Source organism: Notolepis coatsorum (assembly GCF_963971535.1).
Source record: "Notolepis coatsorum genome assembly, chromosome: 1".
In the NCBI taxonomy this organism is placed as follows: domain Eukaryota; kingdom Metazoa; phylum Chordata; class Actinopteri; order Aulopiformes; family Paralepididae; genus Notolepis; species Notolepis coatsorum.
In genome coordinates, this window is record NC_140165.1 from 92,934,163 (window position 1) to 92,961,706 (window position 27,544).

The following is a 27,544-nucleotide window of genomic DNA, read 5'->3' on the forward strand; positions in this document are numbered from 1 at the left end:
CAGCCTAGTTCCCACCCTACTTCCCAACAGTCACGAAATACACTCCAAATACAACTCCAAAACGTTCCTGTAAACATGTTGTGACCTGTGTATTTACCACATGGAGAAATAAAAAATGATTGAATTAGACATTTACGTTTTCTAAGCAGATATACTCGGAACTATCTTTTGCCTAACCACTACTGTCTGGGCTCAGTGATTTCATGCAACGCAGTGCTACTTTCTAACGTCGAGGCCAGTGTTTGTTTATATTTTCATTTCATTCAAAGGATCCGAACCGATATTATTATTCATAATACATACATGAAGGCAATATATTTGTAATGCAATGCATTACATCTGATCCAACATATTCAACGGCATATGAAAACAATACAAACAAAGAACAAGTTACAGGTTGAAAAAACCCTCAGCTCGGAACTAGGCAAAATCTGCATATGGCTCGCTGATAACAAACTATCATTACACATGGGCAAAACAGAGTCCATTCTCTTCGGCTCAGTGGGTGACAATATTGTCACAAGGAAAGATGAAATTACCTACCTGGGCTCCATCCTAGAGGCTAATCAGGAGCACTCATACAAGGGTACTACGACTATGCTTGCACCTCATGGTACCAAAGCACCTCAAAGGCGCTAAAAACAAAATTACAAACATCTCAAAACAAACTGGTCAGACTACTGCTTGACCTTACTCCTAGAACCCACCTCACCCCTGCCCACTTTGACAACCTAGGATGGCTTAGAGTAGACGACAGAGTACAGCAACTTGCAATGGGCCTGGTCTACAAGATACACTACACGACCAAGGTACCCATGTACATGTCAAAATACTTCCCAAAGGTCAGTGAATACCACGATCACAACACCAGAGGGAGCTCCACAAATCATGTTAAACCCAGATTCGGCTCAAACAAGGGACTAAACACGTTTCGCAATTATGCCACATCAATGTGGAACGCCCTACCCAAAGCTGTAAAGGAATGTGAATCACTACCCACTTTCAAAAAAACACTCTCAAAGAACACCTACGGGAGACTGTAATTCGAAACTGGCCCATGTAAATGTCCTAACCCAACCCCCTCCAATGTACAGTAAATGACCAAGTATGGTTTTGGCAATATTCCAATGTACAGTTTTGCTTGTACAGTTGTACAGTGTCCCCCCCCCCCCCACCCCTCCTACCCAACCCCACCCACCGAACCACCTCCAATGTACAGCCCCCCCACCCACCCCACTTACCCAACCTCCCCCAATGTACAGTTTTTACGTCAAATATATATACTCTTTTCTGGACTCTTTTTGTATCACAAACAGTACTGTATTTGCAAATCTGGTATGTCATAAATGTATAGATGTAGCAGTACTGTCTATCTGTATGTCATGTATGTCATATATATGTCCTGATGAATAGAAAATGGGGGACCCTGATGTAAACAAGACGAAAGTCTTTCTCTGGTCTGCATCCCCTTAACAATTGTGTGTATTGAGCTGTACTGTATTGTACCCATTCTGCAATCAATCAATCAAAACCATATTAGATAATATTATTGAAATACAGTAGAATAAAGGAAAGGTAATGGCACCAGGCAAATTCTGTTTGCATCTTGATATAACGTTAGCTAGCTAGATCGAGCAGTGCTCTGTAATGCCTGGGGTGAAAGGCTTGGTGATAGTAGCCTATATAAACTAAACAATGAAGACACTTTTATGCTCTTTTGATCTAGACCTGTTCATATGACCTGAACTCCTGAGTAAACAAAATAGGTTAGCCAATTTACGAGTAGCCTAATGTAGTCTCGTTTATTATGTAACGCTGACTCGTCCAAACCCTGTTGGCGTGCATCACAGTCACTAAGCGGGCTGCGTGAACACTTAAGGCAACCAACATGCGCTTCCGCATTGCTCTGATTGGCCGAGCGCGCGCATGAGCCGTGACGCGCTCCTCAGAGGCAGGAATACTAAGCTCCCCCTTAAGCTCCAGGAGAGAGGAGAGAGGCTGAAAACCCGCAGTTCTTGCCCGACTGATGGGAGCCGAATCCCGGATCCGATTTTTCTGATGAATACCCAAAAAAACATGGAGGTCCTGAACGCATGGAAGTATTGATTGCGCCGTAACGAATCACAAGGAAGGAAGGATGGATAATAACGATAATCTAGCATTGATTTCAGGATGATTAGATAATCAGGCGAAAACTGACAACGTGATAAGTGGATTTCACTAAAACGCTATTATCGCGTCTTTTCCTGGGATTACTAAGAATCACCCAAACTATACTCATATTCAAAACGGTATAAAACGGAAATGTACGGATGAAAAAACAATCTGTCTTGTGCATGTTGACTGGAAGCAACTCACTGACAATCGACGGGTGTATTAGAAACATTGTGCTGCCCTCTTTGTTGACTTATCAAAAGCATTTGACACAGTTGATCACTACTTACTTCTAAAGAAACTATCTAACATTGGGTTGGATGATAATGCCTGTGTCTGGTTTCAGGATTATCTATCTTCTAGGCGGCAGTGTGTGAAGTTAGGTCAAGCACAATCTGAATTCTTGGCCATGACTAAAGGTGTGCCACAAGGTTCAGTTTTGGGTCCTGTCCTTTTTACAATTTATATTAATGATATTGTTTCTTCTTTGTATGGATGTCATGCCCATCTGTATGCTGATGACACAATTGTGTACTGTATTGCAGACTCTGTACAGCTGGCCTTTGAGAAATTGCAACTTTCCTTTTATGCTCTACAGGATGCCCTTACTAGTCTTAAATTGGTTCTTAATGCTAGTAAGACAAAGTTTGTTATTTTCAAGAGCAAGGAATATTAACCTTGATGATGTGAGGATATCTACTGTCAGTGGCTCTTGTATAGAGAGAGTCACTGAGTATAAATATCTTGGCCTGTGGCTTGACGAGAAATTAACATTTAAGTTCCATGTGGAAAATCTTGCCACTAAACTGCGACAGAAAATTGGTTTCCTGTACAGAAACCGATCCAATTTTCCTCTATTTAGTAGAAAAAGAATTGTGGAATCAGTCTTCTTATCAGTTTTGGACTATGGTGATGTAATTTATAGGCATGCTGCGGCATCAACTCTTAAACCTCTGGATTCTGCATATCACTCAGCTCTCAGATTTATAACTGGTGACAGATATGATACTCACCATTGTGTCCTGTATGATAGGGTGGGTTGGCCTTCTCTTGCAGAAAGGCGCAACAAACACTGGTATTTATTTATTTTTAAAGCCCTTATTGGTAAACAACCTGTTTATATCTCCTCACTGTTAAATTGGAATATTGGAACCTATTCAACTCGATCGAATGACTGGATGGTTCTTAGGGTTCCTCAGATTTGTTCTGAGCTAGGGAAGTCAGCCTTTTCCTTTGATGCCTCTAACTCATGGAATGTCCTTCAACTCACGCTAAAATTGGAGGTTCTCCCTTCCCTTGGAATGTTTAAATGTATGATTTCAGACCATTGTGTGACTACCTGTAACTGTTTTAGTTGATATTTTAAAATTATTTTTAAACGTTTTTAATTTGTTTTACTCTGGTGTTTAAATTTCTGTGAATATTGTTTTTATTATGTACTGTACAATCGTCGTTTCTGTAAATGAGGGAAACCTCAGATGCTTACGATTTTAAATAAAGGTTGAAATGAAAAAAAAATTAGATCTATAGCTATAATATAACATATATTTTAAGCACTCGCAAGTGAACAAAGAGCCCCATTGACTTACAGCACTGGCGTTCTACCCAGAAGGTAAACAGCGACCCCTGGCCGTGAATGTGTTAACATCCAAGGGCCCACATGTGGGCCCTCATGAGGACGATTCGCGACGCACCACTTTGCCGACCTCTAGTGGCTTCGGTGTAAAGCCCTATTTGTTTCCTGTCAATTGCCCTTTCAGGTGACAAAATCCGTTCAGCGGTTCTCGAGTTACATGCCGATATGTGAGGCGTGCGCCAAAGTACACATTACCACCACCGACCTCTGGGGGCTCTAGCTCCGTCAATCATTTAGCGATCTCGAAAATGTTTGGACGGGGTTGTAGCCAATGGGTGTGGCTTTCCAATGATACCCCATGATATGATGATTGGGGATCTAATACGGTCTCTATTGATCGATTTATGATAAAGAAAAGCAGGGTCAGTAAAAAGAGGAATCTGTGTACCTATATGAATAATAATTGATAATGATGATAGTAGTAGTATGTGGACATAGTAATGATAGTATTATTTATAATAATGATAATAATTGTTACCTTTTATTCTAGGTATGTTTCGATGTAAATCACCTGGCAAAAAGGTTGCTGATCGTGGACCTGAGGAAGTGGAGTTTTGACACTTGCAGACAACTCTTGAAATTTGTGACGAACGCCAAGAACTACCTACCGCTCGCTGACAGGGTGCAGACACACACACACACACACACACCCTCACTCACTCAAGTTGTGGCGTTAATTCTGTCCTTATATAGCCAGAGAATGCAGCTAATATCTTTGTAAACTGAAAGTTAAATTCTGCCTAAAGTTACAAAAGAGTAATCCTCTGAGCGGCTAAGTGGCGCAGTGGGCAAGGCGCTCGCCACTAATGCAGGAGATGCTGGGTTCGAGCCCAGCTCTCTGCATTGCTACCAGCTTGGCTGGTCGTTCATACTAATACAATTGCCAGTATTAGGGGGTGGGAAGCTGGTGGGTGGGGATCGGACGTTGTGGACACCGACTCCTACAGGTCTGTTGGTGTGCCTGCGCAGCAGAATCAGGAAGCAACGAGGGCGGCGTGTCCCTCCCACGCAGACCCTCGCCGCTGAGAGATCGCGCTGTACAGGTGAAAAGATGCGACAGCTGCCTCCTCGTGTACCGGAGGGGACACGTGATGCAAGGCTTGGTCCACATTGCAGCCGACCTGTGGGGGAGGCATGGCCTAACATCGTTCAAGATGGGGGAGGGTAGAATTGGACAATACGAAATTGGGATTGGAGAAAAATAGAAAATGGGAGAAAAAGAAGATAAAAAAAAAAAGAAAAAAAAGAGTAAGCCTCTTCACTTGCTTACTCTTCACTTGCACTCTTCCACTAGGGGTTGTGTGTGTGTGTGTGTGTGTGTGTGTGTGTGTGTGTGTGTGTGTGTATTGTGCGTTTCTCTATGCCTGGGCCATCTAATCTGTCATGATGTGCTCTTTCCTTGTCTCCATGACTGTATTGTGCCCTGTATCCCTATTTTATGTCCTACTATATGTGCTTTTGTTTGTTTTTATTCTAATGTTATTTATCTCGCTTATATTCTGTTTGTATTGCTAACCCTTTTTTACAAAGGATTTTAGCCTGTACCTTCTGGCAGGGGGACTACCAATGGAAATTTAATGAGCCTTTTGGCTCAAATTGGGTGCATTATATTTTTTTATAAAACACAAACAAACAAACTAAATCTTTGGCTCAAGTGAAAAAGTAAAGTGGTAAAGGTAGAACCATTTGCATGTTCTTGGTATCTAGGGACATCTATGGATCTCAGGGAATGTATTCCCAGTGTCAGAAATATTGTCTAATCAAATAAATCTAAGCAAATGAATAAAGTGAAGATGATTAAACGGAAGGTTTTGTAGATACAGTACTGAATTTTGCCATCCGGACACACTATTGTTATAGAATATAGAATAGCAGACAGGCATATAAATGACCTTATTATAGCTATGTTGCATTTATATGGATCGGGCCAAATCTACTCTTTCCAATGGTAGAGTTCAATCTGTAATTAGTATCACAAGAACCGTGAATGAAATCTGTAAATAATAAAGTTAATTATGGACATTGCTCCGCCATTTTGGATTGGTTTTTCAACTCTGATTGTTGTTAAACTTTCACAGAAGGTAGATACAATAACTGCGCTCCAATATATGCCAATAATGTTCAGTTTTGTGATGGACAATCCAGATAAATAAGAAAAAAAGAATAAAAAATGGCGCTGCAGGTTTTATAGCGTCGATAATTGCCTGTAAACAAATACATTTCAGAACCATCTCATTTCTACGCTTAGAAATTATATTTCTCAGTCTAAATGAGAAATAATATATACATATTATGAAAGCTAAGGTGTTGTTTTATTAGAATATGAACACATTCGGGGCCAACCACGTATATTTACCAGATCTACCAGATGGCGATCAAATAACTGGGAAATTCTTTTTGGAATCCAACCGGCCACAGGTAAGAGCGATTTGATGTCAATTTCAGCCTGATCGGGCCTTGTTCTCATAGCCATCCACCCGGTCAGCGTATGTTGTTGTAATAACGAATGCCGTTATTGGTAATCAATAATCAGAAGCGACTTCCCCCCCCCCCCTTTCATGCATTCATGGTGGAACATGATACCGATCCCATGCATTTAGATTTTTAACTCTAGCTTGTGTAGGGACAAAACGGCAATCGATTTAACGTTATTAGCTTAGCTTATAACTAGCCTTGCAGGAATGATCCCAGACGATTCCGATATAACGCTCGTATTCACGACGCTATAAAACGGGAACGTATTGATGAAAAAAATTATTTCTTTATGGCATATTGAAGGGAAGGTATATACTGTCAATTGACAATGGACACATAGCAATAATATAAAATATAGATTTAGCTCTACAAACAACCTCACGCACAGTGAAAAGTTGTAATGAAAAGCTGGCGTCCTAGAGTGGGGCCCGTCTAATCTAATGGCCCTGAATGTTTTAAAAGCCCAAAAGTGAAAAAAATTCGTTCGTTTTCATCGCTTGAGTCATTAATTCCACGCTGTCTGCAGTGCACTGAAGTGGAGGTGCTCTCTTCAGCGTCACGTTTGCGGGGCGGACCTGAGACGGCAACTCTAGCAGACGGGGGATCCGACGGATTGTCTTATCAGTTTTGAAAATAGAGTATTTTATTTTGGCCAAACTGCTTACTGCACACAATAAAATCGTTACACCCCTACTACACACCGATCAATATTGCCACCTCTCTCACCTCTCTCGTTTGCTCAGCTGCTAAAGTTCATGCAGAGTTCATTGGGACAGGACCAACTGGCCCAGATGTACTCAAAAGGTAGGCGACACTGCAACCTATAGGGATTCGATTGTCATTTATTTCAGTTGTATCTATCCCAGGGTTACTAGATCCATACACAAGGGGCGCAAGAGTGTCTAGTATCGTAAAAAAAATTAAAAAAAACTATAGGGGCGCCCGAGTGACGCACCGCGTACAGCACTACGGTGCAACACGGCCGTCCCGGGTTCGACTCCCGGACCCGGCGACCTTTGCAGAATGTCTTCCCCCATCTATCTCCCATTCTTCCTCTCCCTCTCTCTCTCTCTCTCTCTCTCTACCGGACTGCCCGGTAGCAAAAATCAATAAAAAACCTACAAAAAACAACTCCGAACAGGACAAGTAACTTTTTTTTTAAACTATAAAACAAATATCGTTTTATAGCACTCGTTTTTGGCGTTGAACGCATGGGCGCCAAAAATGAATATACTCGTTATTGGCAGTCAATGAGTTAAGAGGTTAACAGTAGCTAGCATTAGCTGCAACATTTTGTAGCCGTCATTGGCTCAAATATTTGGTAGCTAATGTTGGCGCTAATGCTAGCTAACAACGAAAGAAGATGTGTTGGATGCTTTGCATTGTGGGGCAGATTAGAAGGACTAAATGACATGCAGCCATACTTAATGCAGTCCCCTATAGAGAAGGCTAGGATGGAGCTGTGCAAGCTAACTCATGTGTTATGAGCAGTATTGTGCTAGTTACTGAAAAATAGTAACTAGTTACCATTACTAGTTACTTCTTTTCAAAAGTAACTCGGTTACTTTACTGATTACTTACACCAAAAAGTTATGTGTTACTGTGAAAAGTAACTTTTTAGTTACTTAACCTCTTAACACATTAACCGCCACGCTTATATCCATCAATGTATGATCACTGCCACCAGTCTAAGCCTATGTTCACCTTCTTTGCAGGGCTATAACTTTTTAAATTGTATTGCTAAATTGACATTACTATGGCCCATTCAACATCGATTATCTATCGTTCAGGATGTAGGAACGTTATACTTTTTCATTCATATATGCATACGAAAATACCGTCTAGAATATAAGTATGTTTTTATCGTTTTCTGCAGTAATTCCTAGAACGCTAGTTATAGGCCTAAACGCATAATATAGATTATCTATTGCAGTCTATTCCCTAGACACGCTATATTAAAAAATCCAACTGTATACGATCGTTTATAATTCCGTGATTATCAGTAAATGCTTTATGTAGTATGGGTTGATTTATTGATCAGTTGGTTTGTAAACAAAGAAATTTACAATCGGCTTGAAAATGACGTCGGCGTCCTCTTACCGTTCGCCGATGAGACTGGAGGAAAAAGATCCCACTTATTTGACGGTGATCGACTCGATCCATTTCCGGTTTGTATGGTGGAATAAACGGCCAAATCATATCGATTATTGAGTTATGGCAGCGATCCATATGCACGGATGTGTGTCTAGAGTCCCGCGACAATATGTGACTGGCGGACGGACTTCCCAGATCACGGAGATCTTCTGGGATCCATTTCCGGTTTGGTAACTCGCCCGATCGTCCACCAGGCGGCGGTATTGAAGCGTTGCACTGTTGTGCAGGGTCCCACTGCATCAGACCAGGCTCCGTGAGGGAATTATGAATACCATGGCGAAAAAATGAAATATGATCTCAATAACGTCGTACGCCGTGGAATGGCAGAATTAGCATGACCTTGAAACCCGTTGTACGACGTTAATGGCGCCCAATGTGTTAACAAGCAAGCAAGATAATTCACTTTTAGTGCTAATGAAATAGACTAACATAGGTCTGAACTTGAGTTGTAGACAAACTTGTTACTCACGTTTTTCTGTACTAGTTGCAATATCCCAAAGTATATATCCAAAGAAATTGGTATGGCTGGAAAAACACACTGGGTCCATAGCCTGAAGTCTTGTGTAGTACATGTCCAAATTTCATAGAAATCCGTTCAGAAATGAGTGATTAGGAGCAATTTTGGTAAACTGGGAGGGGGGAAAACATAAGCTCTGCCGGTTTCAGTTTACTCATTGACTCCAATGCATTGCAGTGGTTTTTTCTCTTCCTGTTTTCGCTCGTGACTTCTCACCTAGATCCCTGATTTGCTCATCCCCACGGGAGTCAGGGGTGGTATTCAGGGGGGGAAAAGTCTGCCGTGTACTTTGGAGCACGCCTCACATATCGGCATGTAACTCGAGAGCGGCTGGAACGGCAATCCACAGGCAACAAATAGGGCTTTAATTCGATATATTGTATTAAGAAATATTCACACCCGAGCCGCTAGAGGTCGGCAAAGTGGCATGTCAAGCCGGTGGGCAAATCGCCCTTAATTGGACGCCAGTCACGAGTATAGTCAGGTTAACTCGCCGACGCTTGAGCGCCAATCACGAGTATAGTCAGGTTTTAATCGTTATTTCTTTTATTAGCGATATCCATTCATTTTCATCCATCCAACCTGATGTTAGCGTTGGAAATGGGTCTGAGCTAGCAAAAGGGCAAATACCGCCGCCTATCGTCTCCCGGATGGTATTGCACATTATTGGATTGTATTGGCTGGGGGTGTGCATCAAAAAAAATAAAGTACGGTCCGGGTTTTGCTTCTCGGGCATGCAGTATCGTTGTACCACGTTGACTGGGGGGACTAGGAGCAGCGTGGATTATGTGTTTTGGACTATAACGTTGGATCAATGGACGCAATCGATATTTGGAATGGCGATCAGGAATTGGATTAATCTTTTTGCAGAACATCTGATGTGAGGTAAGGACTCTATGTTACCAGTCTTGGGTTAATCAGATGTTTTTTTCATAGCGATCAAAATTTACAGATGAAAAAAACAATCCGTTTCGTACATGTTGACTGCAAGCAAGTCATTGATAAGCAACAGGTGTATTAGATCAGAGAGAAAGAGAGAGCTCCCCCCCTATTCCCTCCCACCTGTTTTATCTAGTTCTCTGTATGTGATTCACTGTGTGAACAGCTGAAGGTCTCTGCTGTCGAAACCACTTACGCATTATTTCCACTCACTGCTCATATAAACGTATCACAGTTGATTGTGGGCGGTGGCTACAACCACAGAGGGGGCTGAGATATGCAGATCAGCAGCGCCTTGCTACGTAGGAGAGTGAGTCAATTCTGAATGGCTTGGTTCAGTGGGTGAGGTTCTTGTCTGAGCTGAACTGAAGAAACGGGACTGGCTAGAGATTTCAAATCTAGTCAGTGTTGGTACAACCCCACATTGCTAGATAACAATGCAAACCACTGGAAAATGCCATTTATAAGATGGTGGACCCGAATAGAGAGCTGTTGTCAACCCTGAAAATGGAAATAAATGCCCAGTCCTTGAGATAACGGTTTCCTGGTTTACTGTCACCACCTTACTCACGGAATTACCCCAAAGTCCGGCTAGCTGTAACAAGCATCTCAGGAAGCTGTGTGTTGCCTGAAAAATGCATAGTGGAAATCCGAAGGTGCAGTACCGGCCGCATCCTACCAGGCGGCGGTATCGAGCACCATTTCTAACATTGGGCTGTGGATTTCAAATCTAGTCAGTGTTGGTACAACCCCACATTGCTAGAAAACAATGCAAACCACTGGAAAAGGCCAGTTATAAGATAGTGGACCTTTAAGAATAGAGAGTTGTTGTCAACCCTGCAAATGGAAATAAATGCCCAGTCCTTGAGAGAACGGTTTACTGTCACCACCTTACAGAGGGAATTACCCCAAAGTCCGGATAGCTGTAACAAGCATGTTACATGACCGGCACTTCGGCCCTGGAGGGTTACGGGAACACTCCCCTGTACTCTACTATGGTTCAGATTAACTCATTGGGCGCCAATAACGAGTAAACTCGTGTTTCGCCACCAACCGTTGAGCGCCAATAACGAGTATACTCGATTTTAGATCCTTTGATCTTTTTCCTTTGATCCCCATTCTAAACACTCCCTGGCACAACGTTGGAATTGCAATGACGATCGAAATCTGCCAGGTGGCAGTATTGCCTATCTTATGAACATGGGCCAGCTATTAGTGTGTTAGTGCCAGCCCCCACAGCCCCCAAACAACTAGGTACTCGTTGTGAGCAGCAGTGAGCAGGACACGTTCGACAATCGCGATCGCCTAGAGCGAACTATTGGATATTATGAAAAAGACTAAATGGATTATATCGATGATGATTATGGACCAGACTGTTGGACTAAGCACTACTGGTAAAACGTAAAACAACTATAATCAAACCGACCGATGAGGAAACCTATTCGGCTCTGTGGTATAGTCTGGCCCTAGCACACAATAGTAACCTGGCTGCAATGCAATGGCGAGCGAACTATTGGATATTATGAAGAAGACAAAACGGATTATATGGATGATTATTATGGATGATAAGGTGCGTTTCCACCAGACTATGATGTTGGACTATGTTGGACTAAGCACTACTGGTACAACGGGGGGGGGGAAAAATGACAGATGAGGAAACCTATTCGGCTCCGTCTATAGTCTGGCCCGAGCAGATCAAGAAGACGGATGAAGGCTACCTAACGTTATATGTATTGATCCTGTTCTGATTCAAGACACTTTTGGACTCGAAGTGAGAGATGGAGTACCTCTAAAACAAAGGTAACATCTTTTTTTAGGTGTACTTTACCGATACTCTATCATAAAACATGCGTTTATATGATCGCAGCTTTGGATAAACGACCCCCCCTCCCCCTCCCTGGCTTTGTGAAGAAACAAGGTCATGTGTTTACCTTTGACCTGGCAATAATATAGGTTTCAAGCGAGCAGCCGCGAGATTTGCGCATATGCTGCACAAAACACACGTTATCTCACAATCTAGAAAACCAGACTTAATTTTTTTAAACGGGGCAATGTTTATCTTGGGATTGTGAACGAACGAGCGTATGTAGACACGAAAGTTTTTTTTACATGTTGGACTATAAATAGTGTCTGTCAAATGAGCCGTACTATTGTCTCCATAGCTGTAATATAGAATATACAATAGCTCCGCAAAGATCATGAAATATTGTGAAAATGATCAAGAAAAGCTGGCGCCAGGCAGTACAGATGGGGAAAGAGGGTGGTGCTCAAAGAGTTAATACAGGAAAAGGTAACATTTTAACAATACATAAAAATAACGCAGTACGGAACCATTTATTAACGTTAATTGAGTTACTGAATTGAAAAAGTAATGCGTTGGAGTACTAGTTCCTGCCAAAAGTAATGGCGTTACTATAACATGTTACTTTGTAACGCGTTAGTGCCAACACTGGTTATGAGGATACAATAACTGAAATAGAGTTTAGACTGACATTGGATAGATAGTAGATAATGGCAGAGGTTTCATTTTAACATGAACTCTTACTTTAAAGGTCCCATGCATTATAAATGGCATTTTCCAGTGTTTAGCATTGTTTCCTAGCAATGGGGGATTATATCAATGTGGTCTGTGTCTCTAATTATCATATTGACTCATCAGTCCAGTCTTGAGTTCACGAGATCTTCCCTCACTCAACTAAGCCGTTCTGATTTGATGGTATTGTTGACGTGAATAAGGTACTGATTGAGCTGATTGTGATCTGATTGGCTCTGTGGTTGTAGTCACCGCCCACAATTCACTCAACAGAGCCGAGTCCGACAGACAGCAGAGAACGAGGGAGAGAGAGAGAGAAAACCGCGCACAGGAGTGTGTGTGCGCCGCGGGGATGGGTCTTCTCTCACACACACGGAGCATTTACACACAACCTCCCGACCGCGGGGCGGGAGCTTCTCTCTCATGCGTGTGTGTGAGAGAAGCTCCTGCCCCGCTCGGTCAGGAGGTTGTGTGTAAATGCGTGTTTCTATCTCTCTCCCTCGCAGTCGGGAGCACTCGCATATCACTGTCAAAATATCTTTGCGCATGCTCCCATGTGCACGCCCGTATTCCGATCCGTGCAATAATATTCACAGAGGTATATATTGTCATTTGAAACAAGTTACCGATGCATTGTCCCGTGGGATTATGCCCCCCCGTTGCGAAATTAATTAGTATCCCCCTCAATCTCTCTATATCTCTCTCTCTGTCTGCCACTCGCAGACGGTGTTGGTGACTGTCACTCAAAGCGCTTATGGGCGGAGCCCATCCAAAAACAGCCTGAAATCCTGAGATAGAAAAATTATGCTTTTGAGTACTTGATTAGAAATATAAAACAATGAATAAAAAAAATTAAAAAAAAATTACAGATGTGTTCCATAGACTCATTATGTAAAGTTGCCCAAATAGTGCAAGGAATAGCAATGCATGTCCCCTTTAACACATTGGCGGCCACTGGGATGAGTCTAATATAACTCTAGAGGACCAGCAAATGTAAACAGACGTGGGGCTGTTTGTAGAGCTAAATCTATACGTTATAGTATTGCTATCTGTCCATTCTCATTGTCAATTGAGACCATAAACCGTCTCTTCAAAATGGCTTAAAGAATATTTTTTTTCATCAATACGTTCTCATTTTATAGCGCCGTGAATATAAGAGTTATACGGGATTCCGGCTATGATATTTCCTGGAAGGCGAGATAAAGGGCTAATAGCTACTAACGTTATATCCAATGGCATTTCCGTTATACATACGCTACAGTTCAAACTCAGACTGCATATTATCGGCACGATCCTCGAGCATGAAAGGGGGGGGGGGGGGGCGGGGGACGTCGTTTCTGATTATTGATTACCAATAACCGTGTTCGTCTAAGTAGCCACATACGCTGATCGCCTGGTTGAGTATCATAACAAGGCCCGATCGGGCTGTACTTTACGTGAAAAAGATCTTACCATGAGCCGGTTGGATCCCCCCGAGCATTTCCCTGTTATCGATCGCCATCTGGTAGATCGATATGTCCATTGGCTGATGCTAAATCCCCTTACTGCATGGTGAAATCCGCAATCCAAAGCGTATTCCGTGCAACAGACAGGTGAGTAGAAAACTACATTAGAGATAAAAAAAAAAAAAAGACAACTTCTGCCACAGGGAACACTCTATTATCACGATAGCGCCCCTAAGAGGATCTGGCCGGTAATGCACTTTGGCGAATTCAAAGAGTAGGGTACATCTGCAGTGCAGCTCGGCGACCTTGAATAGGTTATTAAAATGGAATAAAAGCCAAAACAACTTGCCACGGATATATCCGTCCTCGGTCCTTTAAACGTGGATTCGAGGGGAGCTCCCGTAGCTCACCGCATATCTCGGCGCTATTTCTGCGTCGGGGAAAACCGTGCTCGTCACGGATCTGGGGGACACGAGTTCGATTCCCGGACCCGCCGTCATTTCTCAGAATGTCTTCCCCTGCTCTACATCCCATTTCAACCTGTTTCTGTCGGTCATGCTTGACCAGAAAAGCGATAAACGCTAAAAAATAAAGTTTAAAAAAAAGCATGGATTCGAAAGACTGATATATCCGTGCTTCGTCCCCAATGTGTTAAGTAGAATACAAGGCCACTGTTGATTTACTTGCTTCATGGATGTTTATTTAAAGAAAAGATAAATAAATAATAATAATAATAATGGTAAATGTTTCATTCCATTTCAGGTCTACTTTGAGATGAAAAGTGCTGCTGATGTTACTAAGCAGATTAACAGATACCGGTCTTCTGCATTGCCGTGAGTGTTTCCACCAAAAAAATCACAAGGAAATTAAACCGAGAATAACCAGGAGCTGAGAAGATGGCTGGAGTTATTGGTAATATTGGACCTTTTAATGACAATGTAGAGCAATTAGGGGTGTAAAGATTTGACCCCACAACGATTCGATTACGATTCTTCAGGCAACGATTCAATGCATCATGGAATCTCTTCATTTGACCACGATTCGATAAATTTTCTATCAGTTAATTCCCCCCAAAAAATGGAATACACAAATGTGGATCGACTATAGGTCAATAATAGGGGTGTATTTTCAGAAAATATGGCTAGGGCTTAACCTCTGATTTTTCTTTGCATCTTTGACAGTGAATGACACCATGCAAAAAATTACCAGACATGAAAAACTGCCACTGAGCTCGTTCAGTTCCTCCTTGAGATCACATGTACAAAAGATCTAAGGAAATTAATGAAGGGAAGATGATTAAACAGAAGGTTTTGTAGATGCAGTACTGAATTCTGCCATCCGGACCCATGCAATTTGAAATAGTATTATAGAATATAGAATATGAGAATATATCAGTCTCAGAAATATTGTCTGTACTAGGCAGAGTAAATTGTAATGAACCAAAGGAGAATATAATTTTTTTTTAATCTTTGACGGTGAATAACACCATGCTAAAATTGACCAGACATGACGAATTGCCACTGAGCTCATTCAGCCCCTTCTGTACTGAAAGTACAGTTACTTTTTTATAAATGTATATGTAACTTTTTCTGCCATTTTTCATCAGATTGCAACGGCATTTTTTGCTAGACGTTCACAGATAGGTGGAGAAACAAACTGCGTTCAGTTTTATGGCAATAATGTTCAGGTTTGTGGGATATGATCCCGAAAAATAAGAGAAAAAAAGTCACGCTAGAAGTCAGATGATTGACGTGAGCTTGCAAGTGTATTTTTTTTTATTCGAAAGCCCATCGAAAGCCCTGGGTCTCTTCTCTCAAAAGACTACACTCAAGTTAGGTTGCGCCAAATCCTCACGTCTATAAGTGCCTTTTTCTGATGCCCTGAGATTTCTATAAACTCGTATTTCACTAATAACACTTCAAACAAATCATTGGTAAACAAACGTAGTGCTGAAAATATACACTTTGACTGCTGTTTTGACTTGGTTAGGGTCTTTACTCTTGGCTACATTTGGAGAAAAAAAACCCGCAATATTCATACATTCTGTAGAGATGGATTTATGGCGTGATATCAATCTCGTACCGGACCGCTCAGGCTTAAGAGGTTAATATCTTTTAAAACGTTTGTGTTAAATTGTATCTGTCCGTCAAAATTGAAAGTGTATATTTCTGTAGCATAAAGACAGTGCATCAGGCATATAATAAAGACTTTGCTCCCCTTCGCGTAATTCACTCACAGCTCGGGCTGTCGTTGTGGTAGAGACATGATCATAACCAGGTTTTTGTGCACATGAGTCTCCCGAACACGGAAAACCAAGCCCTGAGTCGATCAGAGCTTCCTACGCTTTGGTAACTTTCGCACACCGCATAATACCTCCGGGAATCCGCGGAGGCATGACACATTCACAGGTAAGGATAGGTGTGGAAAAATAACCATATCTCAGCGTAGGAAGCTCTGATCGACTCTGGCTTGGTTTTACTTGTTCTGGAGACTCATGTGCATAAAAACATGATTGGGCATGTTAGTAATTATAGTCACCAAGCCCATTCATATAATCGACTGTATGCAAAGCATTTGTACACATCCTGGTGTGTGAAGTATCACCTCTAGGTAGTGAATAGAGTGAGTGTGAATATTTTTCATTCCTGATTCCTCCAGTGTGTATGTTATGGTTCACTGTTCCACCTCCAGTGTGTATGTTATGGTGCACTGTTCATTCACAATGTTATGGTGCACACTTCCCGAGATATGTGCAGGTAAATGTGATATTAGTAATCTAGTGATCTGTTAATACGGCTCTAATACAGTGAAAACTTCAATAGTCCTAGACTGATTCAATTCTCCCAATCTTTTCACAGTGCACACGTCCGTTATAAGACTTACCTTTTCCTTAGGCTGGCTAAAGATGTCACCCTAGCCTAAAATAGAGATCACTTGCTTAAATACAGCGAATATATGGTGGTTGATATCCTAATCTGCTAAAAATGTTTGCCAAAAACGAAATGTGCACTGACAATGATCCTTGCATGGCTGTGTTTTCCTCTCATATTTACTGACCCTATCTAATGAACTTATTTTATCCCCCTCAGAATGTACCTTGATCGGACAGTTTGGCAATTCCGAGGGTAAGAATGACTTATTTGGAAAATGATTTTGGCTGATATTAACTTAAATTAACTGGTGTATTAATTGGTTGCTTGGTAATAATTTGTGGTGATGAATACAGAGAGGGAAGAAACATGTTATTCACCAAATAGTTCTCAACAGTCACGAATAAACTCCAAATACAACTCCAAAACTTTCCTGTAAACATGTTGTGACCTGTGTATTTACCACGTGGTGAAATAACTTCTTATTTTTTTAATTATTTTTTACATTTTCGTTTTTCTAAGCAGATGTAGAAATACTTGGAATTTTTTTTGCCAAACCACTGCTGCCTGGGTGCAGTGATTTCATCACCTCAAAAACCCTCTTGTTTTTTGAAAACGATTTGAAAATTATTATTTCTCCACGTGGGAAATACACAGGTCACAACATGTTTACAGGAACGTTTTGGAGTGTATTCTGTGACTGCTGGCAACTAGGCTACATTGGCACACCTACTTCCAGTGAATGACGCTAAGCTAGGCTAACAGTGCGGCTGTTCCCTAAGCCTAATGCATGCACAGAGAAGAAAAGGGTATGTATCTGCTTGTCTAACTCCAGGGTAGATGGCAAATAAGCAAATTTCCCAAAAAGTTGGTGTGTTCCTTTAAGACATCCTCACCAAAGCTGTTCAGCACTGGGAGACAACACTACTTCTTAGAACACTTGTATCTAAATGGACCCAAGTTTATTCCCTCTTGGAGTATTTTACATTACTAACATCTCATGGTGATAAACTCCTGAGTCGTAACCTAGCAACTCCTCATTCCTAAAGCATCACTTCACTTTCTTGACGTTCTGTTGATACATTGTACCAATCATGGTGAAGTTGTAACCTAGCAACACTTCACTGTTACATTTATCCATTCTACATCAGCAAATTGGCAAAAGATAAGTGTTCGTTATTAGTAAAATTCTTAATGAAACTTAACTTCCATCCTACTAGACTCAACCTTAACCTTCAAAAAACATGTGAAGAAAGTTACAAACATATTAGACCCTTCCTGACAGTCAGTGCTGCTAGATCCTATCTTCACTGTATGATTCTATCACACATTGAGTAACTGATCTTGCACAGGTGTGACGATCCTCAAACCCATAGAACAGCTATACAAGAGTGCACTTAAAGTATTCGATAAGAAACCTCACTCATATCACCACTGTCACATTCTTCAGAGGTACATTTTTTTGAGTTTTGTTTTAAACATTGTTATTTACAAGACCCTACATGGTCTGTGCCCACCCCCTCTGAGGGAATTCATTGAAAGGAAGCCCGATAGAGGAATCAGCACTAGAGCAACCACTAGAGGGGATTGCGAAGTGCCCGGCCGGCAAACCGCCTTTGCTAAAAACACCCTCTCAGTCCAGGGCTGTTTAATCTGGAATGATCTACCACTGACTATACGAGATTGTACATAATTTCCATCTTTTAAATTCAATCTAAAAAAATTGTTACTCGACAACCAAACCTGTGACCATGTATAGTCAAATAGTATTGTAGTGCACCCTTTATACCTAGTACTTTTTTCTGTATGCATGTTTTTATGCCTCGTCTCATAGCATGTTATGCTTTACTGCCTGCATGTTTCGTTTTTATGCTTTGTGTGGGGACTGCGGATGAAAATTAGCATCCTTGCTAAATCCTGCATTTATTTGTAGTGTCCAGTAATATGCTCTGTCCCGTCTAAATAAACAAATAAATAAATACATCAGGAAAGGCATCAAATCACTTTACATTCAGCGAATTCAGGAAATGGATTTTCTTTCCAATACAAATAATATTTGTAACTTCTTCTAACCTATCAAGTGCATGAGAATGGATGTGCTATCATTTCTGTTTTGAAATTTGAATTAATTGAATTGGAAATGAATTGGTCCCAAACATGGCACATTCAAAAAACGACAACTTGTGATTCTCGCATGTCATTTCAGCGTAAATGCGATGAGAAGAAGTGCGTCTGCAGCGGAACCTGTGTACGAGATACCTCCTCAAAACTCATCCTCACTGACGTTGTACAACACACTGAAGTCTTGTATGGAACCAGCCAAACCCCTGACCTTCACTGCTGGCGGCAGCTTGGGGAGAGGCCCTGACACACCAGAGGTCAAGTCAGGCACAGGGGAGGAGGTGAGGACCTCTGTTTGTACCATTTCTTCTGCACCCTCTTCAGCCATTTTTAGCCTGATGACTATTGCTAGTCCAAGAGAAGAAATATTATACCAAAGCACCTTTTACTAAAGACAAATACTGTTCCAAGAGTGGAGAGACCTGTTGCAGACAGACTTGAGGTAATGTAATTAACCTGGCATTAGTACACAAAAGCTTGGCAGAATAACGGTAAAAACAATCACTCAATAAGCCAGTAGTATGTACAAAATATCAACAGTCGTGACTAATTCATGACAAAATATCTATATAGATTTATTTCCCCTTCGCAACTTATTTTGTAAACATCAGAAAATAGTGGAATAGATAAACAGAGACCGTATGAACATAGACTGGATACACAGAGACCATATGAACAGAGACTGGATGAACAGAGACTGGATAAAACAGAGACTGTATGAAGAGAGACTGGATCAATAGACACCGGAAGAAGCATAAACACAAAAGTATTTCTGTAGGGATTCTTTACATAATGTTGTCAGACACATATAACACATATAATAACAATCTGAGCCAGTGGCAAAAAAAATATGATTTTAGTGGACTTTGGCCCTGTGTGATTACATTGCATTTTGCGGCTGAAGCGATCTCCCTCAATACTGGACCAGTTACAAAATTGTTGTCGCCATTATTCATTTAGACCCCTGTCATGTACAAAGGTCTGATGACCACATAGAATAGAAACTGGAGCAGGCTGCACATGAACAAAAAACAGCCCCTCTCAGTAGATGCTTTTAAAGCACAGTCCCGGGCAGGTAGGAAACAACACAAATGCGCTTTCAAAAGGTAAATGATATTTATTATCTGTGGCAGGAATTCAAACCTCCACATGCAATATATATATATATAAAGAGGGGAAAAAACAACCCACAAACAATTAACAAACAGGGAGAAGGGTAAGGGGAGAACAAACAAGTAATATAGGTAAAACACAAGTGTTGGCAAGGGCCAACACAGTATAAAGTTCCCTTGGGGAAACAGTGGCAAAAATGGCCTAAAAGCCAACAATATGTAAATAGATAGCAATCCCTTAACAGGGAAGAAAATAGGCACAAAGGCCAACTAAACTACATATACAAACCCACACAAAGTGGAAACAAAGGGCAGTATAAATATATATGTGAAGATCCACTTAAGAGTGGTAAATGGCACAGAGGCCAACAATATATATAAAGCCACACAGTGGAAAACAAGGGCAACCTCCAAACGCTCTGGTCACTGGCAACTGACACAGCATGAGGCGCCAGGATGTGTGTGTGCTGTCAGGTATTTGTCCACCCGTCCCTCTCGAGGTGATTGCCATCAGCTGTCATTCATTAGGCAATCAGCACTCTTCAGTGTAGGGATGGGCGGCACCTGACAGAGAAAGGGACAGCATTAGCTATCATGGCACACGCACACATCACATACAAAACATAACACATTTACATATACTAACCTGATGTTCAGATGGTGTCATAAATACAGTAATAATGGTAATGACCAACCCACGTACCCATGTACGTCACACCCCACATGATGGAAATAGGATCCAGGTTTAAAAATACTGGAATTCCCCTTTTGGATGGTGGGACGTCCACTCTCTTATCAAATCTACACATTTTCTAATGTATCTGTTCTGTTCAGATGGTGTGTTCTGTGGTGGTGGAGCAGTGGCAATACCATGGTCAGCTAGAGACATCACAAGCTGCATGTTGTCTCGTCTTGCTTTATGAACTTTAACACATTGGGTGCCATGCATTATGCCCATGAGTGGCTCAACTTCTTTGCAGGGCTATAACTTTTTAAATATTATAGCTATATCGACATTACTATGGCCCATTCAACATCGGTGTAGGAGCCATTTCATTTGATTTAATAGTTTTTGACTAAATGGCGCCGCCACTGGTCGCCTCGAAAAATGGCACCATGGTCCTCTATTAATTAGGACCCAGCTGTGTGTAGACGCACGCCAGACGAGAAACAGATTTTCAACCGCTCGCTCGCTACACACACACAGCGCAGATTGAATGAAAGACTGAAAGAAAGACTTTGTTTAGAATCATTTTGAGTTTATTTGAACCCCTTTTGCTGCACCTGTTTGTTTTGAAACCTTTTAGTTCAAGTCTGGAGCTTGTTTTGTTTCGTTGTTTGCCCCATTATTATTTGAAACTTTTACACGACTCCTTCCATAAAACTCAACCGGTTCGAACCCATCAAGACGCAACCATCAACAACATCAAACAGTGAGTAACAAGACAGCCCAAGTCAAAGTGGTGTGAGCGCGTTAAAGACGTATCCTGGCTTAGATAGGCAAATTGGCCCTACAATCGGGTATCTATCGTTAATTTTTTTTCTTCATATTTTTCCATTCATACATTGTCGTGTTAGTACCGTCGAGAATATAAGTATGTTTTTAGACTGTATAGCAGTAATTCCTAGAATGCGCGCTATAGGCCCAGACGCGTATTATACATTATCGATTGGCGTTTCGTCCCTGTACACGCTATATTAAAAAATTTAAATGCATATGATCGCTATACATTATGCTCCATCATGCGTGAAGGAAAGGGGCGGGGGGGGGGGGTCGTTTATGATTCCTTGATTGTCAGTAATGGCTTTCTTTATTAAGACACCATACGTTGATCGGACAGATTGCAATGAAATACATGGACAATCGAGCTGGAAATAACGTTAGGTTCCTCTTACCTGTGGCCGATGAGACTGGAGGAAAAAGATTCCAATTATTTGACGTCAATCTGCTAGATCCATTTTCCGTTTGTATGACGCAATAAACGCCGAAAGCATATTGATTCTTGCGTCTCGAAAGCGATCCCATGCACTCGAGGTGTGTATATTGACCCACGTAACAACATATCTCTGGTGGAGCTTTTTCCCCGATGCACAGAACCCCACTTCCGGTTTAGAGTGGAGTGTAACTCGCCCGAAATCCACCAGGGGGCGGTATTGAGGCGTTACAATATCAGACAGGGTCCAGCTGGCTCCCGGAGGCATGTATGCCATGGCGAAAAAATTAAATAACGATCATAAAAACGAGTTTACTCGTTGTTTGGCACTCGACGCATGACGGCCAATAACGAGAATGTAATTGGCCGCCATGCGTTGAGTGCCAAACAACGAGTAAACTCGTTTGTATTATCGTTATTTCATTTGGGAAGTATTTCGACATGTACATGGGTACCTGAGTGGTGTAGTGTATCTTGTAGACCAGGCCCATTGCAAGTTGCTGTACTCTGTCGTCTACTCTAAGCCATCCTAGCTTGTCACCAGTTTGTTTTGTGATGTTTGTAATTTTGTTTTTAGCGCCTTTGAGGTGCTTTGGTACCATGAGATGCAAGCATAGTCGTAGTACCCTTGAATAAGTGCTCCTGTCAGAGTCCTCAGGGTATTCTTGTTTACCAGAGAGGAGATCCGGTACAGGAATCTAGTTCGTTGGTTGACCTTTTTGATTACATTGGATGCCATTTTGTCACAGGAAAGATTTGCCTCTAGGATGGAACCCAGGTAGGTAATTTCATCTTTCCTTGTGACAATATTGTCACCCACTGTAACTGAGAAGCCGTCGGTCTTGCTGAGTTTGTTATTTGATCCGAAGAGAATGGACTCTGTTTTGCCTAGGTGTAATGATAGTTTATCAGCGAGCCAGGTGCAGATTCTGCCGAGTTCCGAGCTGAGGGTTTTTTCAACCTGTAACTTGTTCTTGTCAGAGACCAGCAGGGCTGAGTCGTCCGCGAACAGGAACAAGTTGCAGTCACAAGCTGACGACATGTCATTTGCAATGTTGATCGTTTTCTTGCATAGCAGCAAACCATGCGCTTATCGTATGCCGTCAGACAAGAAGATTGATGCCAATTTCCTCTCTACGTTCAGTAGAAATATATCCGGCTCAGCCGATCTTAAAACTCAGGGTAGAGGTGTTTTTGACCAACAGCTAGACTAGCTGGTCCGTATCCACTTCCATTCATTTGTGCTAGTCCAGTTTGCAGCAGGATAGCTTTCTACTGAACTCTCAAAACTGGTATCTTGTCTTGTCTGAAGTGCATTTCCCATAATGTTGGCATGTTCCTTTGAATGCGGGGTCCCACAAGGCTCTGTCCTGGGCCCTTTGCTATTTTCGATTTACATGCTACCCCTCGGCAATATCATATGCAAATTTGGCATAAACTTTCATTTTTACGCTGATGACACCCAATTATGTATACCTATTAAGCTAAATGATTCCTCCCAATTACAAAATCTTGAGGTTTGCCTGCTTGCCTTAAAAAAATGGATGTCGCAAAACTTTCTACTCCTTAATGCAGATAAAACTGAGATGTTAATTCATTCATTCATTCATTTTTTATTCCTCCCTCTCATTTAACTCACATATAAAAAAATTCACAAATTGCCTTCCATCTTCGTAATATCGCTAAAATTCGCCCCATTTTAACTCTGGCTGATGCTGAAACCCTAATTCATGCTTTTGTCTCATCACGTCTAGACTACTGTAATGCACTTTTTTCAGAAGTCAAGCATCAAAAATCTTCAACTTGTGCAAAATGCGGCTGCACGGATACTAACTAAAACTAGAAAATGTTATCACATCACACCAGTTTTGTCCGCCCTACACTGGCTTCCTATTCAAGCCCGAACTGACTTTAAAGTGCTACTCCTCACCTACAAAATTTTTAATGGGCTTGCACCGCTTTATCTATCCGATCTCATCTCTCAATACTCGCCCGCTCGTGCTCTGCGCTCACAAAATGCAGGGCTTCTATCTATTCCTAGGGTTAAAAAGAAATCCGCCGGCCACAGAGCCTTTGTCTACCGCGCTCCCTACCTGTGGAACAAATTACCTGCCGTCGTCAGGGGCGCCTGCTCTGTCGAAGCTTTTAAATCCCTGCTTAAGACTCATCTTTTCTCTCTCTCCTTCAACCTACCCTGATCTCACCTGGTAGGGGCCTGACCCTTAGATTAATCTGTCTAGTTTAGTTAGGATGTCTATTTGCTCCCTTGTCTGCTTTTCTGCAGACATAGGAGAACCTTTTAACCTCTGTCTCTGTCTTCACAATTTTCTTATATACTATGATTCTACTGTCACCATGTATGCATATGCTCACTACTTGTATTTATTGCTCCATCTCTGCCCACTACAAACATGGGAACTCTCTAACCCCCTCCTATTGCTAGGTATTAGTGAGTTTTTCCTTACCTTTGCGTGCATTTATTGCATTTATTTATTGCATTTATTGCATTTATTTGATTTTTTGCATTTATTTTATTTATTTTTGACTTTATGGTGTTCTTGTTTTGTTCTTGACTTATTGTGATGTTTCTTCTTGACTTGTTTAAAGAAGAAGTGTACGGCCCATGGGGACATTAACGTGTGTTGTCAGGCCTTACAAATAAATTTGATTTGATTTTTATTTGATTTGAATAGATACAGTAGATAGAGATAGATATGAGTCATTACAAGATAGAGGCGAGCCTAGAATACTAGTGATTATTTTGTATATTTTGTATTTTAATTGTTTGTTGCTGGTCTTTCTTGTCAGAATGGGGATTACAACAAACTCATCCCTGCTCAGTCCATGGAACATCTGAACCACGGAGTGTCCGCTAGCCTTGCGTCGTTGCCCGAGACTCCCAAGACACTGCACTGGGTGCTCAACTGTCAGAAGCTGCTGTGTAGGAAGTGCAACAACAATCAGTCTGTCAAGATCAAGCAGTTGGCTTCATTCATCCCAAGGGACGATGTATGTCTTTAACTACTTTTTATTCACTGCGTCCAACCTTTTCTACCGTGTTCTGTTCATTAGTAAGTCATCTACTTATTGTTTGTGTTCCTGTCATAGGAGAACTATGATGAGGAAATCGAAGCATACAAGCACCACATAGAGCAGACCTACAAGTTGTGTAGGCCGTGCCAGAAAGCGGTGGACTACTACATCAAGCACCAGAACCGCCAGCGCCGGACCGTGCTTCGCCGCAGTCGAGACTCCGACCAGGCTTTCATAAAGGTCAGTGGAATATACAAAATTCCTAGGTCAGTGGAATATACGTACTGTAGTTCCCAAACAATCTGCCTGCAAAGACTGTTGTAACCATCAACTGTTCTATGTCCCCTGGCTCTTATAATGTGCATTTTATTTTGCTTTATAACTGGAATGGGTCAGTTAGAATGTGTTTCATAATTTATGCTGAATCCAGTTTGAATATTGTAGGGAATATAATTATTATATGTGAATATCGTTTTGTTTCAAATATATATATTTCACCTTGTTTTTATCAGCACTGAAACGGGGGTCTAGGGCCTCCACAGGTGTGTTTGATAGAGCTGGCGGACACTATGGGGTTGTAACTCCGATTAAAGAATCGGAGGCGTGCTTCAGTTAAGGATTTGTATTTGGGAATTTGTGTGGTTTTCTACAAAGGAATACAATACAATATACATTAGTAAACAGTAGTGACATGCATAAACATAATGTCATAAACATGTGGTCTATAGCTACAATAATATTAATTAATAATATATAGGGATGGGAATTGATAAGATTTTATCGATACTATTCCCTTATCGATTCCTGTTTTATAATTTAAATAAATAAATTGGAAATGCAACAGAACTAAGCTGGTTAGAATAACAACATGCAACTTGACATTTCTGATTGTCATTTATTGTTGAGCCCCCATGTCAGAAAAATCCAAAAACTGTAAACAAAAAAAATTAAATATAGCCTACACTTAAATAAAATAATGTATTTGAGATTCTCTTAACATTTATTTATTTTTAGAATTTTTTTTATTCTTAAACTAATTTAATCTATTGAATAACGACCTGTTGAATGTAACTACAGTTCAATATCTTAAACTAATTGAATCTATTGAACCGTAGTTGCATTCAACAGGTCGTTATTCCTCTGACTTCTCTCTCTGGTCTTTCAGAAGACCAGCGTGCACGCACGCACGCACGCATGCACGCACACACACACACACACACACACACATACACACACACACACACACACGCACATGCACATGCACATGCACATACACACACACACACAGAGCTCCCTCCCCGGGCCCCTGTCCTGTAAGCTATGGGCTCGTGTTGCTACACGGACATGTTTGTATGTTGCACGGTAGTAAACAGTCAACCCTCCGTCTCTTATATGTGAACTAAAGAGTACAAGGTTTACACAACAGCCCCCACCCCCTTTTTTTTTATTTGTACCTGTACTACCTGCTGTCAGCTGTTATCTCTCTCTGTGTCTTTATGAGCCTGATTAGCCAGCCCCAGCTAGCGTTAGCCAGCGTTAGCCAGCACTAGCTCTGTGGCTGTTAGGTTCCCCCGAATTAAATGAATGACTCGGTTCTAAAGTATTCGAGTAGTTTTCAATCACTGCACTTAGAAACAGTCAAACAGCGGGAGCATTTCGGGAGCATATGACCAAAACCCAGGCAATTTCGAGCATAAGGAATCAAATAGTCTGCCATGGCTACATGCTAACGCTAACGTTATTGTTTTGAAATGTGCAACTGTCGGAAAAACATGGCATCGATAGAGGAATCGATAGTCACGGAGGCATGCGATTCCAAGAATCGGACAATTAGGAACCGGCAAATTAGGAACAGTAGCGGTCCTAGTATGCTTCCTTGTGGAACACCACAGCTCACTGGGAGGGGGGGGGGGGGGTACCGTTTACCTCCACCATCTGTTCTCTCCTCTCCAGGTAGGATTGCATCCAGCTCACTGATAAACTATCAAAACCAATTGCCTTTACCTTGTCAATCAGAATGGAGTGATTGACAGTGTCGAAGGCCTTTTGTAGGTCCAGCATGACCATGCCGCAGTATTTGCCCGTGTCCACCTCTAGTTTGATGTGGTCGTTCAAATAGAGAAGGCATGTGTCAGTGGAGTGGGATGTTCTGAAGCCAGATTGGAATTTGTAGATTAGATTTTTTTCCGCGAGGTACTTTTCGACCTGTTCGTATACTATTTTTTCCATGACTTTCGAGATGGAGGTAAGATTAGAAACAGGGCGGTAGTTGCCTGGATCTAATTTGCTGCCCTTTTTGTGCAGGGGGGTTACTCTCGCAATCTATTTTCTCCACATTTTTCTCCTGTTTTTCTGTATTTTTCTCTCATCCCAATTTAGTCGTTATGCCAATTCCCCCCTCCCCTTTCTGCAGGGGAGGAAACAAACTTTTTGGCTTACCAGCCAACTGGCGAGTATGTGATTTTTTTTACCTGCCATAAATAAATCGCCAATTGTGATAAATACTTCTTTGTATGTCTTCGTCTAAATTGATTTTCAATCATAGTAATAATCACACCGTGTCTCTACTCTTTAAAATATTTATTACCATAACACATTAAGTGTCTCTACTCTTCACAATA

At 41.4% G+C, this 27,544-nt stretch overlaps 1 protein-coding gene across 1 annotated transcript in view; it reads left to right on the plus strand.

Moving 5' to 3' along the window:
- The window catches only part of LOC311245121 (uncharacterized protein), a 226,948-nt gene that overhangs the window by 115,112 nt on the left and 84,292 nt on the right, over positions 1-27,544 (plus strand). Inside the window, exons 19-24 of the mRNA XM_084334913.1 lie at positions 4,281-4,412; positions 14,616-14,686; positions 16,943-16,978; positions 18,930-19,125; positions 24,699-24,899; positions 24,999-25,163. Coding sequence (XP_084191039.1) covers positions 4,281-4,412; positions 14,616-14,686; positions 16,943-16,978; positions 18,930-19,125; positions 24,699-24,899; positions 24,999-25,163 — 801 coding nt within the window. The remainder of the gene's footprint in view (positions 1-4,280; positions 4,413-14,615; positions 14,687-16,942; positions 16,979-18,929; positions 19,126-24,698; positions 24,900-24,998; positions 25,164-27,544) is intronic.